This window comes from Egretta garzetta, unplaced genomic scaffold (assembly GCF_000687185.1).
Source record: "Egretta garzetta isolate BGI_Z169 unplaced genomic scaffold, ASM68718v1 scaffold469, whole genome shotgun sequence".
NCBI lineage: Eukaryota > Metazoa > Chordata > Aves > Pelecaniformes > Ardeidae > Egretta > Egretta garzetta.
In genome coordinates this window covers 193,309-212,422 of record NW_009260806.1, presented here as the reverse complement: position 1 = coordinate 212,422, position 19,114 = coordinate 193,309, and the positions used below count along the sequence as shown (strand labels likewise).

At 48.2% G+C, this 19,114-nt stretch overlaps 1 protein-coding gene across 2 annotated transcripts in view; it reads right to left on the bottom strand.

The window, feature by feature from the left end:
- Positions 1-6,111, bottom strand: part of ARHGEF9 (Cdc42 guanine nucleotide exchange factor 9) — a 69,633-nt gene extending 63,522 nt beyond the window's left edge. For both annotated transcript variants that reach the window (XM_009646901.2, XM_035902292.1), the window contains exon 1: positions 5,938-6,111. In XM_009646901.2, coding sequence (XP_009645196.1) covers positions 5,938-6,063 — 126 coding nt within the window. In that variant the 5' untranslated portion in view covers positions 6,064-6,111. The remainder of the gene's footprint in view (positions 1-5,937) is intronic.
- Between the last annotated feature and the right edge of the window lie 13,003 nt (positions 6,112-19,114).

Here is a 19,114-nt window from a genome sequence, read left to right as displayed (position 1 = left end):
CCCAGCTCCAGCAAAACAGCTTCCAGCTCTTCTTCCCCTCTAAAACTCTCCGTTCCCAGCATCAGAAGTTCCCTTTACCCAAGATGAGAAATACTCTCCACTGATTTCTGGAAAAGGAGCAAACAGTGTACTCTATAGGCACAGCTTCAGACGCTGCATCCGTGAAAGGTGAACAAAAAGGGCTCCCAAGGACTTGCCCTCTGCTTCCTCCCAGTTTCCCGCAGTCTAAATGCACACGGGCTGGAGCTCCACCAGGCAGCATGCAGCAAAAGCTGCGTGGACGCTGCAATAAACTGGATGTGCTACCCTATATCCATCAAAATACTGCGAGTTAGGGCTCAGCCCTCCCCATTTCCTAAAAACCAAAAGCCCCCGGGGTGGGGGATGCTACACGTGAAGAGCAAAAGCTCAGCTGCTCCAGCAGCTCCTTGCAGAAACCCTGCCAGGCCGAGGAAGCCACTGCTTCAGGCAGGGGGGAAGGATCTGTCGTCACGACGTCTTTGGCAGAGGACAGGGAAGGGGCTGCGAAGCTTTGTGCCTGGTTTGCCTGACTCAAAGAATGGCCACAAAACACTGCTTTTGCACCTGCAAGCACGAGGAAGGGCCCAAGTGCTGGCATTTGAACCTTTGGGGATCTGAGGGATGCTGAGCCGTCTGAGTGGCACGAATTGTCACGTTAATGACAGCTCCAATTAGCACAGGCAGCACTGGGATGCTAAAATGCTGCTTGACTTTAAAAAAAAAAAAAAAAAAGCCCACAATTTGTCTGCAGCGCATCCTGTCGCTGTGGCGCTGCTCGCGCCGTGCGCGATACCTCTACCAGAAGCTATTTTTATGCTGGATTTGCCATAGGAGAATAAAATCTCCTTTACAAGGCAGCGACTGCAGCAGGCACTGCAGCGCGTTCCGTTTTGTTTGCCCAACAGGTGAACACTTCTTCAGCGCCGTCCTCTTTTCCTCCACCCCACCGAGATGCCGCCGCGACTGGCGCCAAGTGAACGCTCACGCAATGACTGCGGTGGGTGGAAGAGCAGGCGAGCGACCTGCTGATGTATCAAGATCCCTACACATACGATGAGATTTTAAAGGGGGGAAAAAAGCAGAGAGGGCAGCAAGATGTGGCTGGCTCTTGGCACATCACCTGCAATAGAGAGCACAGTCACAACTCCGACAAAGAAAAGTTAAACCCACCTGCCCAAGGAAGCATATGAGCTGCAGGGCGCTCAGACGGGATTCAGGTTTAGAGTTTCCGACTAAACAGTGCCTTAAAAGCTCACACCGATTTACCTGGCACTTCTCCTTTAGCAGCAGAAAATAAAGTGGGTCAAAGGCAGCTTTGCAGCAGGAAAAATCCATTTAAAATTACAACACTTGGGGAAACCTAGGCACTGATGAGAGAGCACCCGGAGCACCGCCGCACGGATCCACCCTGCGTCCTCTCCCGTGTCAGAGGCACGGACCGCAGAGCGCTCACGCACCGCCCTTGCTCAAGCCTTCGGAGGAGCATTGCCCTTCATTTCTGCACAGCGCAGCAGTCACCGGGCACTACAAGAAGCTGTAGTAAAACCTCCTCAACCCCAGGTTTGCTCTTTAGCTTTGCAGAGTGAATATAAGGAAGGAAGAGTCACCGCCGCTGAGGTGAGAAGGGTATTCTGGAAACTCAGCCTGCCTCTTGGCACCCGAAGAGATTAAGGAGGGGTTTATAACAAAATAAATCCCTTTCTCTGCCCAGGATGGGTGCATTCTGCCATTTCTCTACGGAAAGATTTCACAGCACCAAACATCCATAAGCTTTCACTGTTTTACTTCTTTTTCAGTGGAAATATGTCAGAGCCCAAACACGATGCCATCTGATTTCCTGTGTTTGCAGCGTTTGAATCTCACCCGGGCCATTTTAGAGACTTGATGTTGGGTTCTGCAAGCAAAACTTTGGTTTGAGACTTACTGTCTCTTCTAAAGGAGACTGTAAGGTACGGCAGTTGATCCATTTGCAGTACTCGAGTATTATTCTGGGCTGTAAATTCCTCCCTACAAACACTAAACCCATTTTTTTGAGTGGATGTGGCTGCTGGATGTGCTGGTATGCAAAACTTCATCTGTGCCACATCATGTAAAGACAGCCCCAGGCTATGCCATCCACAAACGAGTAGCATCGCCACCACAAGTAAGTGAAATCCTGTTTTTTTCCAGTTGTACCTCCCACCCTTTCAGACCCCTAGAAGTTGGCAGGGCATTCAGAGGTCCTGTGCAGCTCATCACAAGACTGATGGTTGCACCCTGTGCTTGTCCAGCAGGCTCACTTGATAGCATGCGCTGAAACACAGCACAGATGCCTTCATCTGTCCTAAGCCCAGCTCATTATTCAGCCTTAGACCTAGTTCTGGAGCTCTCATCCACCCCTCTAATGACTTACGGGTTTTCATAACTTTCTCCGCGAGTGCAGCAGCCTCCTGCAGGAAACCATTCACCATCGCTTACCAGCTCCAAGTTTTATTTCTCTTCCCCAAAAAGCATTGCTTTATCATCCAGTTTCTCCTTGAAAGTTCCTGTGCTCCCAAAACTCTACGGCTTTCCTCTCTCCCCCTTTCCTCTAGCCAAGTCTCAGGCTACCAAGAGCCTGATGCTGCAGGTGTTGTGCACAGAGACAGCGATTCCCGTACGTGCAGGCAATTCAAGAGCGGGTTTTATTTGCAACCCCCCCCCAGCTACGCGTGTAAAAGAGGCCAAGGGAATCAGCAGGTTACTGTTTCCCTCTGCACTTGCAAATGTGATTTTTTTTTTCCTGCTATGAGATGTTATGAGTGCCAAATGCCTTGCCAAAGATTTTCATATGATCTGGCTGGAGAGCAAGAAGCGTCAGACGTCTCATTGCAAACTAGGTTTCCATCCCAGTTTTGTCCTCACAAGTGATCCAAATGACTTTTAGAGGAATCTGCCTTTGCAGTGATCTTCTGCTGTACCCCTTGTTAGTACCTACAAAAGACCTGCAGTCTAAAATATCCCTAAATTAATCCTGTTTGGTTTTATACCTGTCTGGTCTGTCCTGTCATCCCTTACTTGAACTGCTTTTCATCTTCTGCTACGCAACATGTTGTTCCCTGTTCCCCCCCTACTTGCATAAGAGAAACACAGATATAAAGGAAAGCAATTATTTTGCAAGTAAAACTAGAACCACCCAGGCTAAATCAGGCAGTTTGCTGGCATCAAAAAAGCAGGGCTCAAAGTACAACACAGAAAAAAACCCGGCCTCCTCATTACGAAAGAGAGCTCAGCTGAATAACAAATACAAGAAGAAAAATGAAGAGGAAAGTGAAAAGTGTTCAGGTTAAACGGTCCTTGACAGGACCCTGAAGGAGCATAAACCTAAGAAAGAGGGGTTACAGGCACCTTCCCGAAAGGCCCCAAAGGCTTTGCAGGCATCTGCTTCAAATTTCTTCCCAAGACAGGCAGAGAGCGAAGGGGGCGGGGGGGGGAATAGGCAAGAATAGAAATGAAGAGGCAAGCGAGCGACCTCAGCCAGCGGAGGAGGGCAGAACATGACAGCCCAAATGGTGGCTGCTTTCTCGGCACAGGGCAACCGGCGAGTGGGCTGCCTCGTGGCGGCACCCCGCAAAGCGCTGCGTGGAGAAGGCAGCTCTGTTTTGTAAACCCGAGGGGTGAATTTTCCCCTTCAGCCCCCCCCACCTTGTGCAGAGCTGCAGACAAACTGCCAGAACTCCGCTTGCGTGTTTTTTGAAATGACTGCTGCTTATTTTCAAATATTAATTATCATTCATGGCAGCAAACCCATGCGCTTTCCCCTTTTTGGGAGGGCATCATTTGGTCCCAGGGCAGGTGTCTGGTCCCAGCCCGTGCCAAGGACGTGTCTCACAGACGGACTAACCAAGCCGGCCTCTTGCAGAGCTGATGGAAGGATTCATTTTGTTGGAGTGAAGTCAAGCCGCGGGGCTGTGACATTAGACAGAACGGGCAAGAAACTTGCCTGGCAAAGCCATCATGATCTTAAGCACCAAGGTTGGTTCCAGGATGTTGTTCAGACATTTGTCTACAACAGTCTGAGATTCACTGATTCCTCTCCTTTGTTTTTCCCAGTTCCTAAAATCATCCTCCCAGCCTTTGAAAAGTGTAGGGAGAGATGGAAAGTTCAGCCAAGTCAAATGATCCATGGTTTTGGGCCTGAAATGGGCTTGCTTGTTTAGTTCTTTGGTGTGCTTTTTTAGAAGCCAGGGTAGCACACAACAAGACTGTTACTGAACCTACCGTGAACAGTATATTTGCAACATCGCACAAAAAAGGATATTAAATCTTTTCCCCTGACTCACAAACCAAAATGGCACTGGTCTATGCACTGAAAAGTTAAACTGGCCCAGAATATTTCAGCCTCCAGATTAAATATAAATAATCAGACAGATTTCTCTAGTTCAGCCTTTCCAGCCAGCAACACAGAGGAGATGGGCTAGCGACATAGGCGAGAATATTTTCTGCAATAAGATTATCAACTTGATCACACCCGACACAAATCCATTTTCCAAACTCGTTATCTCCACTGGCTGTGGGGGTCAGACTCACGGTGCCCTGTGCAACAAAATACTAAATGCTACTTGATATTCTGGGCCGAAATAACAGCATAAGCTTTTACGAGCAGGCAGGACGGGCTCCAGTTCCAGCCACTGATCTCTTGCTCTTAGCACTAGCCAGACCCAGGGGAGGCAGAAGGGCTGCATCGTGTGTCCCGCAGGGGAAACAAAAATTGTGCCCTGGAGAGGCAGAAGCGAGCGAAGGTCTGGGGTTCCCTTACCGGTGGTCATCATGCATCACTAGGAAACACCAGGTCATACGTTTTAACCCAATTTTCCTAATCCGTATGGCTACTTCCCAGAGGAAGGTGATATAATCAAACAGGGATGTTGATGATGCAGGGTTGCCCAAAAGCAGGAGGCTAAGACAGGCAGAGAACCAAAGCAAAGGTGGCATCTCCTTGGGATGCGGCGTGGTCTCCAGCGGGCGTTTCAGAGGGAAGGGTCTTCCCCTCGACTGCCACGGAGCTTGTCAAATTGCTCGGGAGACTCAGAGGAAAGAGTCATCTTTCACACAGTTTTACAAGGCAAAAGAAACCTTCATTTTTTGAACCATATCCCCTCAGTTTCTAAAGGAATTAAATCTCTGATCCTGCCTATTGAACCCTGTGCAGAAGGGAGAGGAGGAGGAAGCTCGCAAGGTCAAAACCAACGTCTTGACTCCCTGAGGAAGGCTTGAGAGTGCTCAAATAATGTGGTGGGAGCTGATGATAGCAAAAAGGGCATCTTCTTATCCCTTTGCTTCCTTAACACATACTGAGCAAAAAAAAGAATTAAGTGCTCAAATCTTTCTTATTTGTGAACGGCCAGATCGCCACTGGAGGTGGCTGGGTACAGCAAAACCTGCTTCAGCAGAAAACCAGGGACAGGCAGAATGGTTCCTTGTCCCCTTAAAAAAAATAACCAGAGCTGGTCACGGACTAATTAGTGAAGTAATTTTACATCTCAAACTGCTGAAGAGTCAAAACGCTGCACTGCTGCTGGAAAGGGGAGCGCTGACCCCTCCCTCTGCGATGCACGCTTGTAGCTGGCGTTAACTTCCAGGCCCCACCAAATCATCTGCTCAATACTTAACTGGTTTTCCAAAGAACTGCTTAAGGAGAGAGGCTACAACATGTTGAGACACACGGCAAAAGCCACTCCACATCTCAAGAGCATAAAAAGCAGAGCCAATACCTATTCCAGCTTCCCTCTACCCCGCTCTCATTTCTTTTGAAATCTTCTTTGCTCCCCTTTTTTTGGACAGAAAACAGACATGCTGGAAAGAAGCATCAACGATAACAAACACAGTAACCCGTTCAGTTCATGAGCAGAGTCGGCAGCGATTCATTGTAGTGGTAAAAAGAAGAAAGTCACTCACCCTCACGAAGCTGGCGGGAAACCATCCTTCTTCATCATCGATCTGACCCCACCACCAGTCCTTGTTGGAAGCATCCAGGACCTTGATAACGTCTCCTGCTTTAAACGCCAACTCCCGGTTGGCCATGGTGACGTGATCCCATACTGCCTCAGCACTTACAATAGAACCACCACTGATCAGCTTTGAAAACAGAAAACCAGCAGTCAATAAAAGCTCGGTTGCCCATCGCAAGCACATGCACAGCAGCAGCAGCAGCAGCAGCACAGAAAAAAGCGCTCAGCCAAAGTAAAACAATTTTCCTCCATTCCAATCCATACCAATTTCGCCCTCACGTGATGTAACCCAGTCTGTGACCGTTTCTACGGACCGCCCGTCTGCTCCTAACCATGCCACGCAAGCGAGCACCGCGTGCGGATGTTCAGCACCTCTCAGGTCCTGGCCCTACGCAGGGAAAAGCAACCCCTCCCCTGCCACCGCCACCACCACGCCGTATTTGCCAGCATGCACAGCTATCGAGGTACATGGCTTTCAGGTACAGCTCCGTTAGCATTAATGTATAGCTGGGAGTTCCCCAAAGTGACAAAACCAAGCAATGGTGTCCTGCAAAGGAATTTTTGTTTCAGAGCAAGTTTGCTCAGCTAAAGGATCCGATGTCAGCCTGAGGCTCAGAAGGGTTTCCATGCAAATCCTAGCAAAGTTTGCAAATATATTTTGAAGAACGACTTTTTTTTTTTTTAAACTGAGAGTTCAGTATTTGTTTTAAATGCTGGTGATGTACTGATATCCCTTGCTTTTGAAATCTTCAAGCCCCACAGCAGGTGGGAAGGGCACGGTGGCACCCCGCTGACCTGGAGCACAGCCCAGCTCCCCAGCACAGTCCCACCTCGCTCTGCCCCCAGGAATCCCGTGACAGCCTGCAGGTACGGATACCTGCCCACTAGAAACTGGACTGAGGCCCGACTGGTGTCCAACAGGCTGAATGTCTCTTCACGTGGGGCACAGGGTTGCCTTAGAGCTGGACCAGCACCACAGCAAGGACCTAACCAGTTCTCATTTTCATTGTGAGCCACCTTGTTTTACATATATATATATATTAAAAAAAAAAATATATATATATATTCCTGCTTAATGCTTGCGGGAAGGACACAACTGAACACTGATGTCTGTGCATCCACAAGAGAAATTGTCCACCTGTGCCTAGGACACGCGCTGCTCCTCAGAATGACAGTCATGTATTTTTTAACAGAATAATAAATCGTGTTTATGTTTCGTCCACTGCAGGAATACTGCACTGAACAGTAAGACTGCCCTAGCAAATATAGACTTTACCCATATGCTTATTAGCTTGTCAGAGCCATCCTGAAACTTGTTCATTAATTCTGCCGTCGGAGACGCACTGAATATGCACTTGGGCTCGCCTCCAAATCAGAATTTCAGCTCACAAAGGAAGAGCTCAGCACTGCAACCATTACGGGCCTTCCACATGGCGAGACTTTAACAGCCACAGATATCCTTTCAATTTAGGCAAGCGATACAAAGCGTAAAGACAACAGCCCCTCGCCGCGGATATGTAAATGCAGAGGCACTGGGAATGGCTGGAGTGCTCTTAATGGCTCTTTTATAAGTTTGGCTTACCAAAACGCCTGCTAATTACTACCTGCACGGTAAGAACTTGCAGGAAACCTTCTGCAGGGTTCTCAGCCTAAACGTGTAAGAGCATTCAAGTCCCTAAGGGCAATTCAGTCAACAGATTAAAGGCCCTGATTTACCGTTCTCCTTGAGCTGCCTTTCCTTTAAGAAATCAAGCTCCTTAGGTTTGTGACAATTATCAGTTGCGGTTTCAGCTCTTCAATTATTAGAGTCAGTTGTACATAAAGCCCCAAGATCTAAGAGAGCCTAACTTGACACTTAGTGCCCTTCACCCTCAAAGCCAAGTTGTATCTAGTCAGCGGACCTCTTGTTCCCGCAGTAGATAAAGTAAAACAATCTTCTTCCGACTTCCATTTTGACAAATCTTTGTCCTTTCTAATTCAAAATCAGCTGTAAAAGAAACATGGCTTCTTCGTGTATCATATAGGGGATTTCTACACACAAGCCCCACAGGATCACCTGATAGCAGACATAAGGAAAGGCATGGGTTAATAACAAGCTCTCATTGAAGAGTCAAGCAATGGACCTAATCGATGGGCTGAACTTATCGCAGAGGGCATCTACTCAGTTAGTGTGGATTTATCTCAGGTTTGGGCTTTTGATAGAGAGCTGCAAGGAGCCAGGCACCAGAGGATCCCATCCAAACTGGTGGCAGCTGAAGACAGATGGTGTAGGACCCTCAGTTCACCCCATCTCTGGGCCCTCGCTTAGCAAAGCAGGGTAGCCACATCTGGAAAAATCACAGTTATATTGACTGATTTCTGTTTCTAGTGCAACGACTGAATGCTCAACCCAGGTAGCGACATGTTTCAGGGCCTCCTCACAACACCTCGTGTCACTCTGAATCAAGGTTTCTAGATGATGCTTTCCTAAATATGAATCAGTTTAAAATGCCAAGAACCCCAAGATGGATCTGGAAGGAATGAAGACTTCACAGCTGAAAAACCCCCCCTTAATATATTCAAGCCCAGTTAAGTCACCTGTTCTTCCAGGACTGAGCTCTTCGGCTTCACTAGCGCTTCCCCTTTGCCATATTCATGGACACTCCTCGCCCCAGCCTGGGATTTCCCTGGTTAAGCAAGCTCTGCTCTTTCAGCCTCTTCCTTCCCCTGAGCATTCCACCAGCCCTTTTAGGCATCTCGATATTTTGCCTGCATCTTTCTTCAACATAGATGACCAGAACCATAATTGCTATTCCCAAAGAGACCTTACCAGAGATTTGTGAAACAGCGTGAAATATTTATTACAGTGTCAGAGAAATCTCTCAGTCATACGTAACATCTCCCCCTTTCTCCCATGGCTGCCTCCCACCAGCGGCTCACTGTGATCTTGCGTTTAGCTTCTCTAAATAAACGAGGTAGAGTACATTCTCTTTGTCTAGAAAATCAGTTTTCTGGTCGCAAAATAAATCAGGTTGGCCTGACACTCCTCCCTTTTGCTAATGCCATCGGGTATTTTAGTGCGTTTTTCACTGATGATGAACCAGGGACGGAGCTATTACGCAGGAGCCGCATTTCTGCTTTTTCTGCTCCAGCTGCCATAGACTTTGTTGTCACCTCACACACGGGCAGTTCTGGGCACAAACTGCCACAGAAACGTCACTGAAACCAAACTTCAGGGGGACTGTGGTTTGGAGCCTCCAAGCCTACCGCGCAGAAGTGCATTGCCGAGCCTGAGGCACAAAATCCCAGGTCCAAGGAACCCATGTTCCATAGCCAGCAGCAAGGGCTAGCAGAGACTTGCAGAAGGCCAGAAAAGTAGGGGGGGATTGGCCTTTTGCTGCTGTTAACACAGGGGTCTGGAAGATGCTTTCAGTGGATCACAGGAGCTCAGGTAGCTTTGCAAGGTGTTTCTTGATAGTCAAGGAGAAAGGCTCCAAGTTCTTGGTTTTCACTGTCTAGGGTGCCAGCAGACAGAAGAAAGGCCCCTTTAGCTGGTCCTTTCCAGCCCCTGGTCCATATCGCTAGCCCAAGAAAGGGATCCACATGCCAGGAAGCCTGCAAGCAAGCCATGGCCTTCCAAAATACAAATACAGTTCCACCTGTGAAAAAAGGACAGCAGCAGGATGGCAGAATTCAAGTTCCAGCCATGGCACATGCTGGGGCCACTGAGAGAACGTCAGAGCCTAAGATTAAAAGATCCAGTTTAATTTATTTTGCAAGACATCTTGCTGCATCTGTGGAGCCGTCCGACTCTTTCAGGGCAGGGTTACAGAGACAGAACCTGACATCTGCAGCAGCAAGAGATGATGAACTAGAGAAAGGTCAGGATAAAATATTATTTTCTAAGAGAATTCAACATAGGAGCTCTTCACTCCAGAAAGTTCACATCTCTTGGTTTCAAATCCAGGCCTTAGCACCGTGGTTAGACATATTCAGCCAAAGAATTTGAAAGGGACTCGACTCCCGTAATTTTAGATGTCTACCACACTGCTTCTGAGAGTCATCTGGACTCCTTTATAATCAGTGAAGAGAAAGAGACACATCTGGAGCGTGATTCATCTCGGCTATTTCAGTTGTCTACCTTCGAGTGAGGTGAATCATGCCCTAGAAATTACTGTTTCTCTCTGTTTAATTGGGTGATGCAGAAGTTTACATTTCCAATGTCTACGCTCACCCCATCTACAATTTGGCCATCGCTACAAAGGGGGAACAAAGAACTGGATTTAACAATGACCATCACAACAGGAATAGTCAAATATTAAATCACACTCTCCCAGACACAGCGGTTTCTCGGTATGCAAAGGTTATTGTAAATAAAATTATGTCCTCTGTGCCCACCAGAAGAATTCACAAAATACCAGATTTGTAAATTTACAATATTGAGGACTTAGATCTTGGAGAGAAGTGTCCTACTCAGAAGAAGAGGGAGGCAGCTAGAAGCAATGCAATAGGTGATAATGTACATTTGGTTTTGACATACCCTGAATACAGCTTGTCTTCCAAGTGAAAGCCCTAGTTCCCAGTAAAATCAATTATTCTTGTCAGCTAGTTGTTCAAACTAAAGAGCCCAAAGAGAAAAGTTCCTTAGCGCTTTCACCATGTAACATCAGTGCAGGAGAAATGCCCAAGAGCGTTTCTTAACAGACCTCAGAATAATTTTTACTGTTTTATGGGAGACTTCAGAGCATTGCCAACCACTTTCTGCCTGGGGTGAAAAAAAATTTCTCAAGTGGGCAGAAGACGAGATTAACTACCGGGATGTTGGGCATGGTCTAGGGAGCAGAATCACCGTTTGTCATGGGTCCTTCTTCAGCTCATAGGTCATGGCCGAAGAGAAGTACCAGGCTAGACAGATGAGGGGCCACGTCTGTGCCTCAGCACCACAAATAAATGTACTTAATGAGGAAAAGAGAAAGGGAATAAAGACGATGCTCTCTCTAATCATGAGCACAGCTGACACATTTCTGGGCCGCACGCTAAGAACAAGAACACGGGGACATCACTGTATCACCAGGATCGCATCAGCCTTTCCAGGGATTTTCACTACAGGCTTCCAAAGTGCTTGGTAAACCTCCAATAATTCAGCCACAAACCCTCTCTCTAAAGACGCTTGTTTAACACACTCCTAACACCCATGTGCAGCCAGTGCACGCTTTCACTACAGCAAGTAAAGTCAGTGGAAAGAAATTAGATCATTCCTACCGAAGGTCCATGTGGATTTTCCTTTCTCTTCTAGTCTGGTGTTATTTCCAGGATGGAACGTGGCCACTGGAAATACTGAATTACATTAGAGGTGCTGCCAAAATGAAATGACAACAACAACAACAAATGGTAAAAAAAAAAAAAGGTTTCAGAGCAATCTGCGAGCCGCGACCTCCAGGATGCAGCGCCGGCAGCACGTGCCAGCTGAGAGCTCCTGACCCTGGCACACCACGGCAGGGATGCTGCTGGCTGTACCACAGCAAAGATGTCGCGGCACATCATTGCACATCTCTGCCGAGATCACCTTGCCGTGATGGTCCTCACTAGTGTTGGGACAGCTCAGAAATGCCCATCTGGAGAATGATCCCGACTGTCTCCTCCTTGCCTTGTGCTGTCCAAAGGCCTCAGCCAAAGAGGAGGGATTGTCATTAATGGCACGGGGGCAGCTTCCAAGGAAAATAAGAGAGGAGCTCAAATGTGGCAGTTTGACTCTGGAATTCGCAAGTTTTTTTTCTGGCCACGGCTTTGTGGCACTGCTATCAAGACAAAATAACTCTTGCTGCCAAAGCAAGCAGGAAAATAAAAGCAGAAGGAATAACAACACCCTGTTACACGACAGGGTGGAATCACTTGCCTAACCCCATTACTAGAGCAGGTCTGGAGCAAACCAGTATGACCCAAAGGAGAGGAAGGGAAGGGGGACGCTATGGAAGACCCTCCTGCAGCAGCAGGTCCCACACACTTTGTCGTCCCCTACCTCACGGTCTGTATCTATAGCATATCCTGAACAAAAAAGCCCAGGATCGCTGCCTAGGATGTTCTTCTAAATTAGATTTCAGAACATGGCCTCTAAACCAAGGTTTACAACTTCTTCCAGGCTACTGCAGGGTTTAAATCTATCAGCCATTGCGAAGGGACTTCGCTCCAGTTCTACAAGATGGGGCAGCTTGGGAGAAGAGTTTGGGGAATGGGTGAGCCTCTGCCTCAGATCCATCTGCTGTGTTTCCCCTGACTTTGCTCGCTTCCAAAGCCACAATGCACAGTTGGAGGCCAACATCTGCTCCTTCTCAGCGACTGCCCGCAGTGAGGCAGCCGAGTATGAAATATGTTTTCGTGAAATCATCCACTATTGCAAAATCTGCTAAGTATTCCCAACTAATCAACACTTCCTGGCTTCCTATGGGGCAACCTGAAAAAGAAATCAGGGACTTACTGGTCCCTGAAGACTGAAATGGGCACAAAATAGCAGAAATTCTTTTCAGGGGGGGCGATTTGGTTTGAGGCGAGGGCACACAAATCGCTATCACCTATCCGTACCTCTTCCAGGGATAATCATCGTTAGCTCACAAGATTCTGCATCAAGTTTCCAGCACAGAGTTTCTCACTAGACCAAAATTCCCTTAATGAAGAGCCACCTTCTGAAAAAATACCCAAAGAAAACTACCACAGATCGCAATCTCCTTAGAAAATTCAAAGTACCTACAAAGTTTCTAGGACCACGGCCTCTGGGTGGTATGAAAAATCTTAAGCAAGGGATCCATTTCTTTATTAGATCTTTTATTAATGCATCAAAAGAGTTATAATAGTTAAAAAAAAAATAGAGAAGCACTGGGTTATTCCTTTTGAAATCAGCATTACATAAACTACCACTCCTCCACAGGAGCGGGACGGCAGGAATAGGGAGGAGGCTGTGAAGGGGAGATGGAGAAACGTGGCGAGACTACGCCATTTGCTCAAATTGTTCTTGTACAGACATGCCCTTTATTCAGGCAACATAAAAGCACTGTAAAATAACAATAGCGTTTCCCATTGTATTCAACAGGCCCTTCCATAACGGCAGCAGCCAAAACATCTTCAAACAAGAATATACGGAGAGCTGGCATTCAGAGTAAAGAAATCAATGCTCAAAGTAACCCCAGCAGAACAGGAGATCCCAAACGATCTGCAAGCCCCCAGCCACATGAGAATGCCACTTTGCTTCCCGTGTTCCCAGAAGAAAGGCACCTCACGCCGCTTTACCCTCTTGTGTTTTAATTGCATTGCTCCTTACGCTTACAACACAGATTGATAGGGCCGCTCATCGCGAGGCCGTTCATCGCAACGGCAACGCTGTCATCTTAAAGATTTCCCAGGGAGGGCATTTATAGCTCTGCTGAGATCCACTCATATGTCTCCCCCGTGAAAACCACGTATAGGGTACGAGCACGGGAGCGCTCTGATGGGGTGCTCACCTGAGCCGCGCAGAGAAGAGAAGCTGCAGCCCTTGTTGCCATCCAACATTTCGCTGCCTTTCACAACCAGGGCAGGTTCACTCGGTTGACGGAGCAGACAAAAAGGAAGCCTACAAGAAAATGTCACCCCACCCCATCATGTTGTACTTTTGCTCTTGTATCATCTCCCAATAGTTCCTTTGATCGTGTATTTATTTTTAAACCTCTCGTCAGAAATTATACAAACTGAATAATGCCAAATCATAGTGAATTCGCCGCATGGCTCATTCACAAAACAAATGGGAGGGCATTTCCACTTGATTTGCTTATTCTCTGAAGAGGTGCAATCACACAAAGGTTAAGCACGAGGCAAAGAATTTCCCTTTCTGCTTTCAAGCCCTTTGATGAATTCAACTAATGGCTGGATTTCGGCTGAAAGAGGCTGATTGGAGCCGGAGAGCCTCTGATATCCCCATATTCTGGAAAGACTCTCAGACTTGGTTGGAAGCTTCACATATATCTCTGAAGGTGGAGAATCAGGATGGACTTAAAGGTTCATTAGGTCTGGGTCATTACATTTTTTTAGTGATTTAAATTCTCTTGAAAAGATATCGCCTGGCACACGTGAAATCACCTGGCCTTGTCTGGGGCGCAGCAGCGGACTCCAGGGCATGGCATTAGTCTTATTCTCCACCTTATTTGGTTATTGTCCATGCCATTCCTATTAATGGTAATAGCTGCAACACAGAGCTGTGTACGGCTGCCCCAGAGCTGCGGCTGCCTACAAAAGCAAGGCGGCAATGAGGAAAAGGGTAGTAACAAAACAGAGTTACCCCCATAAAGCACTGCCCAGGCGGTGTTTAATTGGCTCTGGAGCACCAGCGAGCCCTCCGCTTTGATGGTGCATATGTCACCGTAATTGCTTTCCAATCCCTTTTGCGTACTGGGCACATTAAGCCTCCCCTTGCCTGATGACATATCTTTCATGTAGAGTAATTACAAATAACCACTAACCATAATCTTTTAACTCGGATAAATTATGAGATCTGTTCCGGGCCTCAAAGCTTCAACTGCTCCGGGGAAAACAGCACCTTTCGTCAAAGACAGCCAGAGCAGCTCGCAGCACCTTACTGACGCAGGGCCAACACGGGCTGCCAGCATGAATCCCTCATTACAGCACACGGAAAACAAATGTCTAAATATTCTTCAAGACCTAAACCTAAACCACCCGTTCAGCTCCCAGTCTTCTGACCCCAGAAGGGACTCCTCACATCCCTAAACGAAGGCCGTCACTGCCTCAAAGACCTAGAGTTGTACTGGAAATCCTTCCTGCGGTCAGAGGGCCAAAGCTGTGCTTTGATTTACGCCCAGTTTACTCCTACTGGGCTGAGCCTGCAATATGGTGGGGGAAGCAGTCAGGATTACCAAGCGATGTTTCCAGCGTTAATAAAGCCTCAGCCCAGCCCTGCTGCCCGCTGCGGCAGCAAACATTGTGCAGATATCATCGAGGCATTGTGTACAGACCTCTGCAGGACTCGGGAGGAGATTGATACAGTTATCTCTCAATTACCCAAGGTGCAGAATAACACAGATAAGCAAAAGGGATATTACAAAATATATATAAATTAGGCTCCAGGAATGTACAGTGAGGGGCAAGAGGCTGTGGTGGAGCCCTGAGCTAAGGGACCCAGCGAGGAGGTACAGTGCTTGGCTGCACGGAGATCATCCTGGGCATCCCTACGCCTGTGGTATCACTAATCCGCAACATCGAAACCCATTCATGGATAACCAAGGCTTGACTGGAAATGTCAGGAACACCAAATCGAGACTCATTTTACCCAAAAAGCTGGTCCTTATTGAAACTTGAAAGCAGAAGACCTCTCTCCCATGGAGCAGGCTGGCTGACTGTAGGCAAACTGAGCTCATCTGAGCAACTGGGCAGTTTTTGCAGGGAGGGAAGATAAAATTGTAATTGCTCTGAGGAAGGCAAAAGAGCTTGATAGTTTAGAGATGGAAGTTACCAAAGCAAAAAGGAATTAAGGACCAAATTACACAAATGACTCCCAGTGGATTGCATTATTCAACCCAACACAGCCACTCACAAAGGCAAGAGCACAAGGATCTGCTCATCCCAGGCGTGGGGTGACAGAATCCCAGAATGGCAAGGGTTGGAAGGGACCTCAGGAGCTCACCCAGTCCAACCCTCCTGCTAAAGCAGGTTCACCTAAGGCATGTTGCACAGGACAGCGTCCAGGCGGGGGTTGAATATCTCCAGAGAAGGAGACTCCACAGCCCCCCTGGGCAGCCTGGGCCAGGGCTCGGGCACCCTCCATGTCAAGAAGTTCTTCCTCACGTTCAACTGGAACCTATTCTGCTTCAGTTTGTGCCCATTGCCCCTTGTCCTGGCGCTGGGCACCACCGAGAAGAGTCTGGCTCCGTCCTTGTGACCCCCACCCTTGAGATATTTGTACATGGTGATGAGGTCCCCTCTCAGCCTTCTCTTCTCCAGGCTGAACAAGCCCAGCTCCCTCAGCCTTTCCTCATAGGGGAGATGCTCCAGTCCCCCCATCATCCTTGTTGCTCTCCTCTGGACTCTCTCCAGGAGTTCCTCATCCTTCTTGAACTGGAGAGCCCAGAACTGGACGCAGAGCTCCAGGTGGGGTCTCACCAGGGCAGAGTAGAGGGGGTCTTTACCCCCGAAGCTGTAGAGCTGGTGACACACAGCTAAGCCACCCCAGCTCTGCTTGGCAGGAGCAATGGCACACAGACACAGCCGCACCAGCACAGGCGCAGACACCTGCACGACCGAGTGTAGCAACTTCACTTCTCTGGAATCAGGCCCTCACAGTGAGATGAATAAAGTGACAGAACCAGAACTAATGAAAGCATAAGTAGATACTTTGTCCTATAAAAGCTGACACAGTTGGCCAGGGTCGAAAAATCATGAAAGGAAATTAATTCAAATGTAGGGCTGTTAATACAAAATAGAAACATTATTCCTGGACGGCCACGTACAAGGAACAAGCAGCAAGAGCCCCTTCGCAAAATCAATCACTGCAATGTGTTTTAAAATATCTTTTAAAAATGAAGCAGATGCCTGGATTACGTCATGTTAGACCAGAACGCATTAAAACACGTCTTCAGTAATAGACTTAATAATGAGTAATTCCCATGTATCAGTATTGTAGTACGACGCCAAAATGATAACATTAAAGAAAAAAAAAAAAGAGAGATTTTTTTTGTAAGTGATGAGAACTTGGAGCTTAAAAAGTAGTCACTGTTATTAGTGCAAATCAATGCCCAGGCTGCATTAAAGTCCCAATTAATGTATTGCACTGATTACACTCACTGCTCAGGCTCCTTAGTTGCTGTTCTGATCACTTGATTTCTTCGTGCAAGTCACCGTGGCTCACGTCTAACAGAGCCAAGGAGCGACGTGTCAGCAGATGAGCACGGAAGGGAATGCTGCCTATAGGTTGTTCTGCAGACCTGAGCTTACAGAAAAGTTTAATTAAATGCAAGCTCAAAGTGAGGAATGGCTGGAGAAACAACACATGACCCCCAGAAACCACCCCTGGCTTCGGGTGACTTTGCAGGGGTGGTGACAGCCCTGGCTCAGCCGGGTGACTGCCAGCCAAGCCAGTGGGAAGCGGGACCTGTCCAGCTGCTCCTGAGCAAACCAAGAGCCATCCAGCGAAAATCCCATTGCTTCTGTCTCAGGGAGCAAGAGGAAAAAACAGGATGAGCACCCAGAAAAAGAAATGGCCAAAGCCTCTGGCCCCTAAATTATGATCTTCAAGAGAATTATCCTGGCAGAAACACAAGTCTTCCTCCTATCTTTCCATATGACAGTGCCTGGACCAAAAAGCAGCGAGAGGCATCCTGAGCTCCGAGGAACACCCAGGCGCCCAGCCCTGCCAGCCACCGTCCCACGCGTGCAGTCAAGAACGCAACTCAACACCACAAACGCGGCAAGACAGAGCTCGAGTCGTTACAGCAACCGCATCTTGCATTTACATCTCACCTTCCATCCGTGTCAACTCCCGAGAGGGCAAACAGGCAGGACTTAAAAAGTAAGCAGCTTCTCCCCTTGAGCCGCTCCTTGAGCCAAGCCCCGTGGTGTCCTCTGGCTCTCCAAGCCCTGAGCTCGCAGCCCGGGGTCAGCACGGCGCCCCGGCTTGGCCTCACCGCCACAGGGCCAGAATCTCTTGCTATAAGCGCTGCATCACTCACAGATTTCAAAAGCATTTAATGCACTTGGTGCAAAGCCTCCCGTGACCACAGCTTTTGGGGAAGCCGCCCACCAGGCAATGGAAGGAAGAGGAGTGGCACAGCGGGGTGTGGGTCACAGCACGTACCTTTGCTCCCTTCAACGGCGAGATACCAGGCATCTGGCATGATATTCTTATTCCCAGCTAATTGACTTTGCATTACCATACTTTTTTCCTACTAAAAGCTCATCAGATGATCCTGGATGTAAAACGCTGCCTCATCAGTAAGGGAATAAGTTGATGCTCGTTCAGTGTGCGTAACTCTTACAGATTGCCATCAGGCCCTGTAAGCCTATTACATGGATTGGCCAGATCAGGAAGGGGATATGCAGCCTTCCACCTCTAAGCTGCTTTTCTCAGTTCAGGTTAGGAATGAATGGAATTCATCACTGCCTGATGGCTTCTCAGATTTTATGGAAAATTGCTGCAGCCAAAATGTCCTCGTTAATGGAGTAATTCAAAGTAGACACTTGCCACAACCCTCTCCGTCCCACTGGACTGCAGCTTGGATCTACACTTCTCAGCTTCTAACTGGAAGAAGGTGGAAAGCCCCTAGTGTCGGGTCTCTTTTCAAGTCTCTGAAGCAGGAGTTATCACCACGGCCTCCTGGGCTGCGCAGGGAGGCAGCGGCTCCGTCCATGGCACAGCGAGAGAGCAGCTGCACGCACCAGCGTGCTCCTGCGCTCCCATCCCCGCAGCCGCTGGCGGCCACGCAAGCCCAAGGCACCACACCTAAACCCCCGTGCAGGCCAGAGGCTCGGCAGGGGCTACGAAAGCCCAGGAGCAGGTAACACGAGCTTTGCCCAAGCACCTGCTAAGAGCGAGTCGAGCCACCGGCACGTTGCTTCTCATTTTAGTTTGTGCCAAACGCTGCTGCCAAAGCACAGCAGAGAGCAAGGTGTGGCGCGCGGTTGGCTCCGCCATGCCAAAGCGGTGTCATCTCTCCGTCGCGGTGTCATCTCTCCGTCATTGTATAACCAGCCCCTTCCCCTCTCCCCAGGTCACGCCGCACAAGACACACACGAGTCCCGTCCCCCTCTGCTCCACCACCTATCCGAGTCATCAAAGTCCACATTTGCTCCCTAAAATAACATTATCACCTGGATGGTGCTGAAGAAAACGCTTCCGTACCAAGATAATTCTATTCAAAGTCTAGAGGGCAAAGTTGTCACAGATGAAATATCCTTGTCTATTAGCCGTTGGCAAACGCAGTACATAATGGCAGCCACTCAATTTAATGGCTTACATTCCAGCTCCTTCAAATGAGCCCATCACCACTGTATGTAATCACAGCAGATATTTAAAAGTGTAATTTCCATCCAAAAAGACCATAGCTGGAGCAATGTGACTCAGACGGTTCCCTGTGCATCAGAAAGCATGGCATGAAGGCTGGGAATTTGTG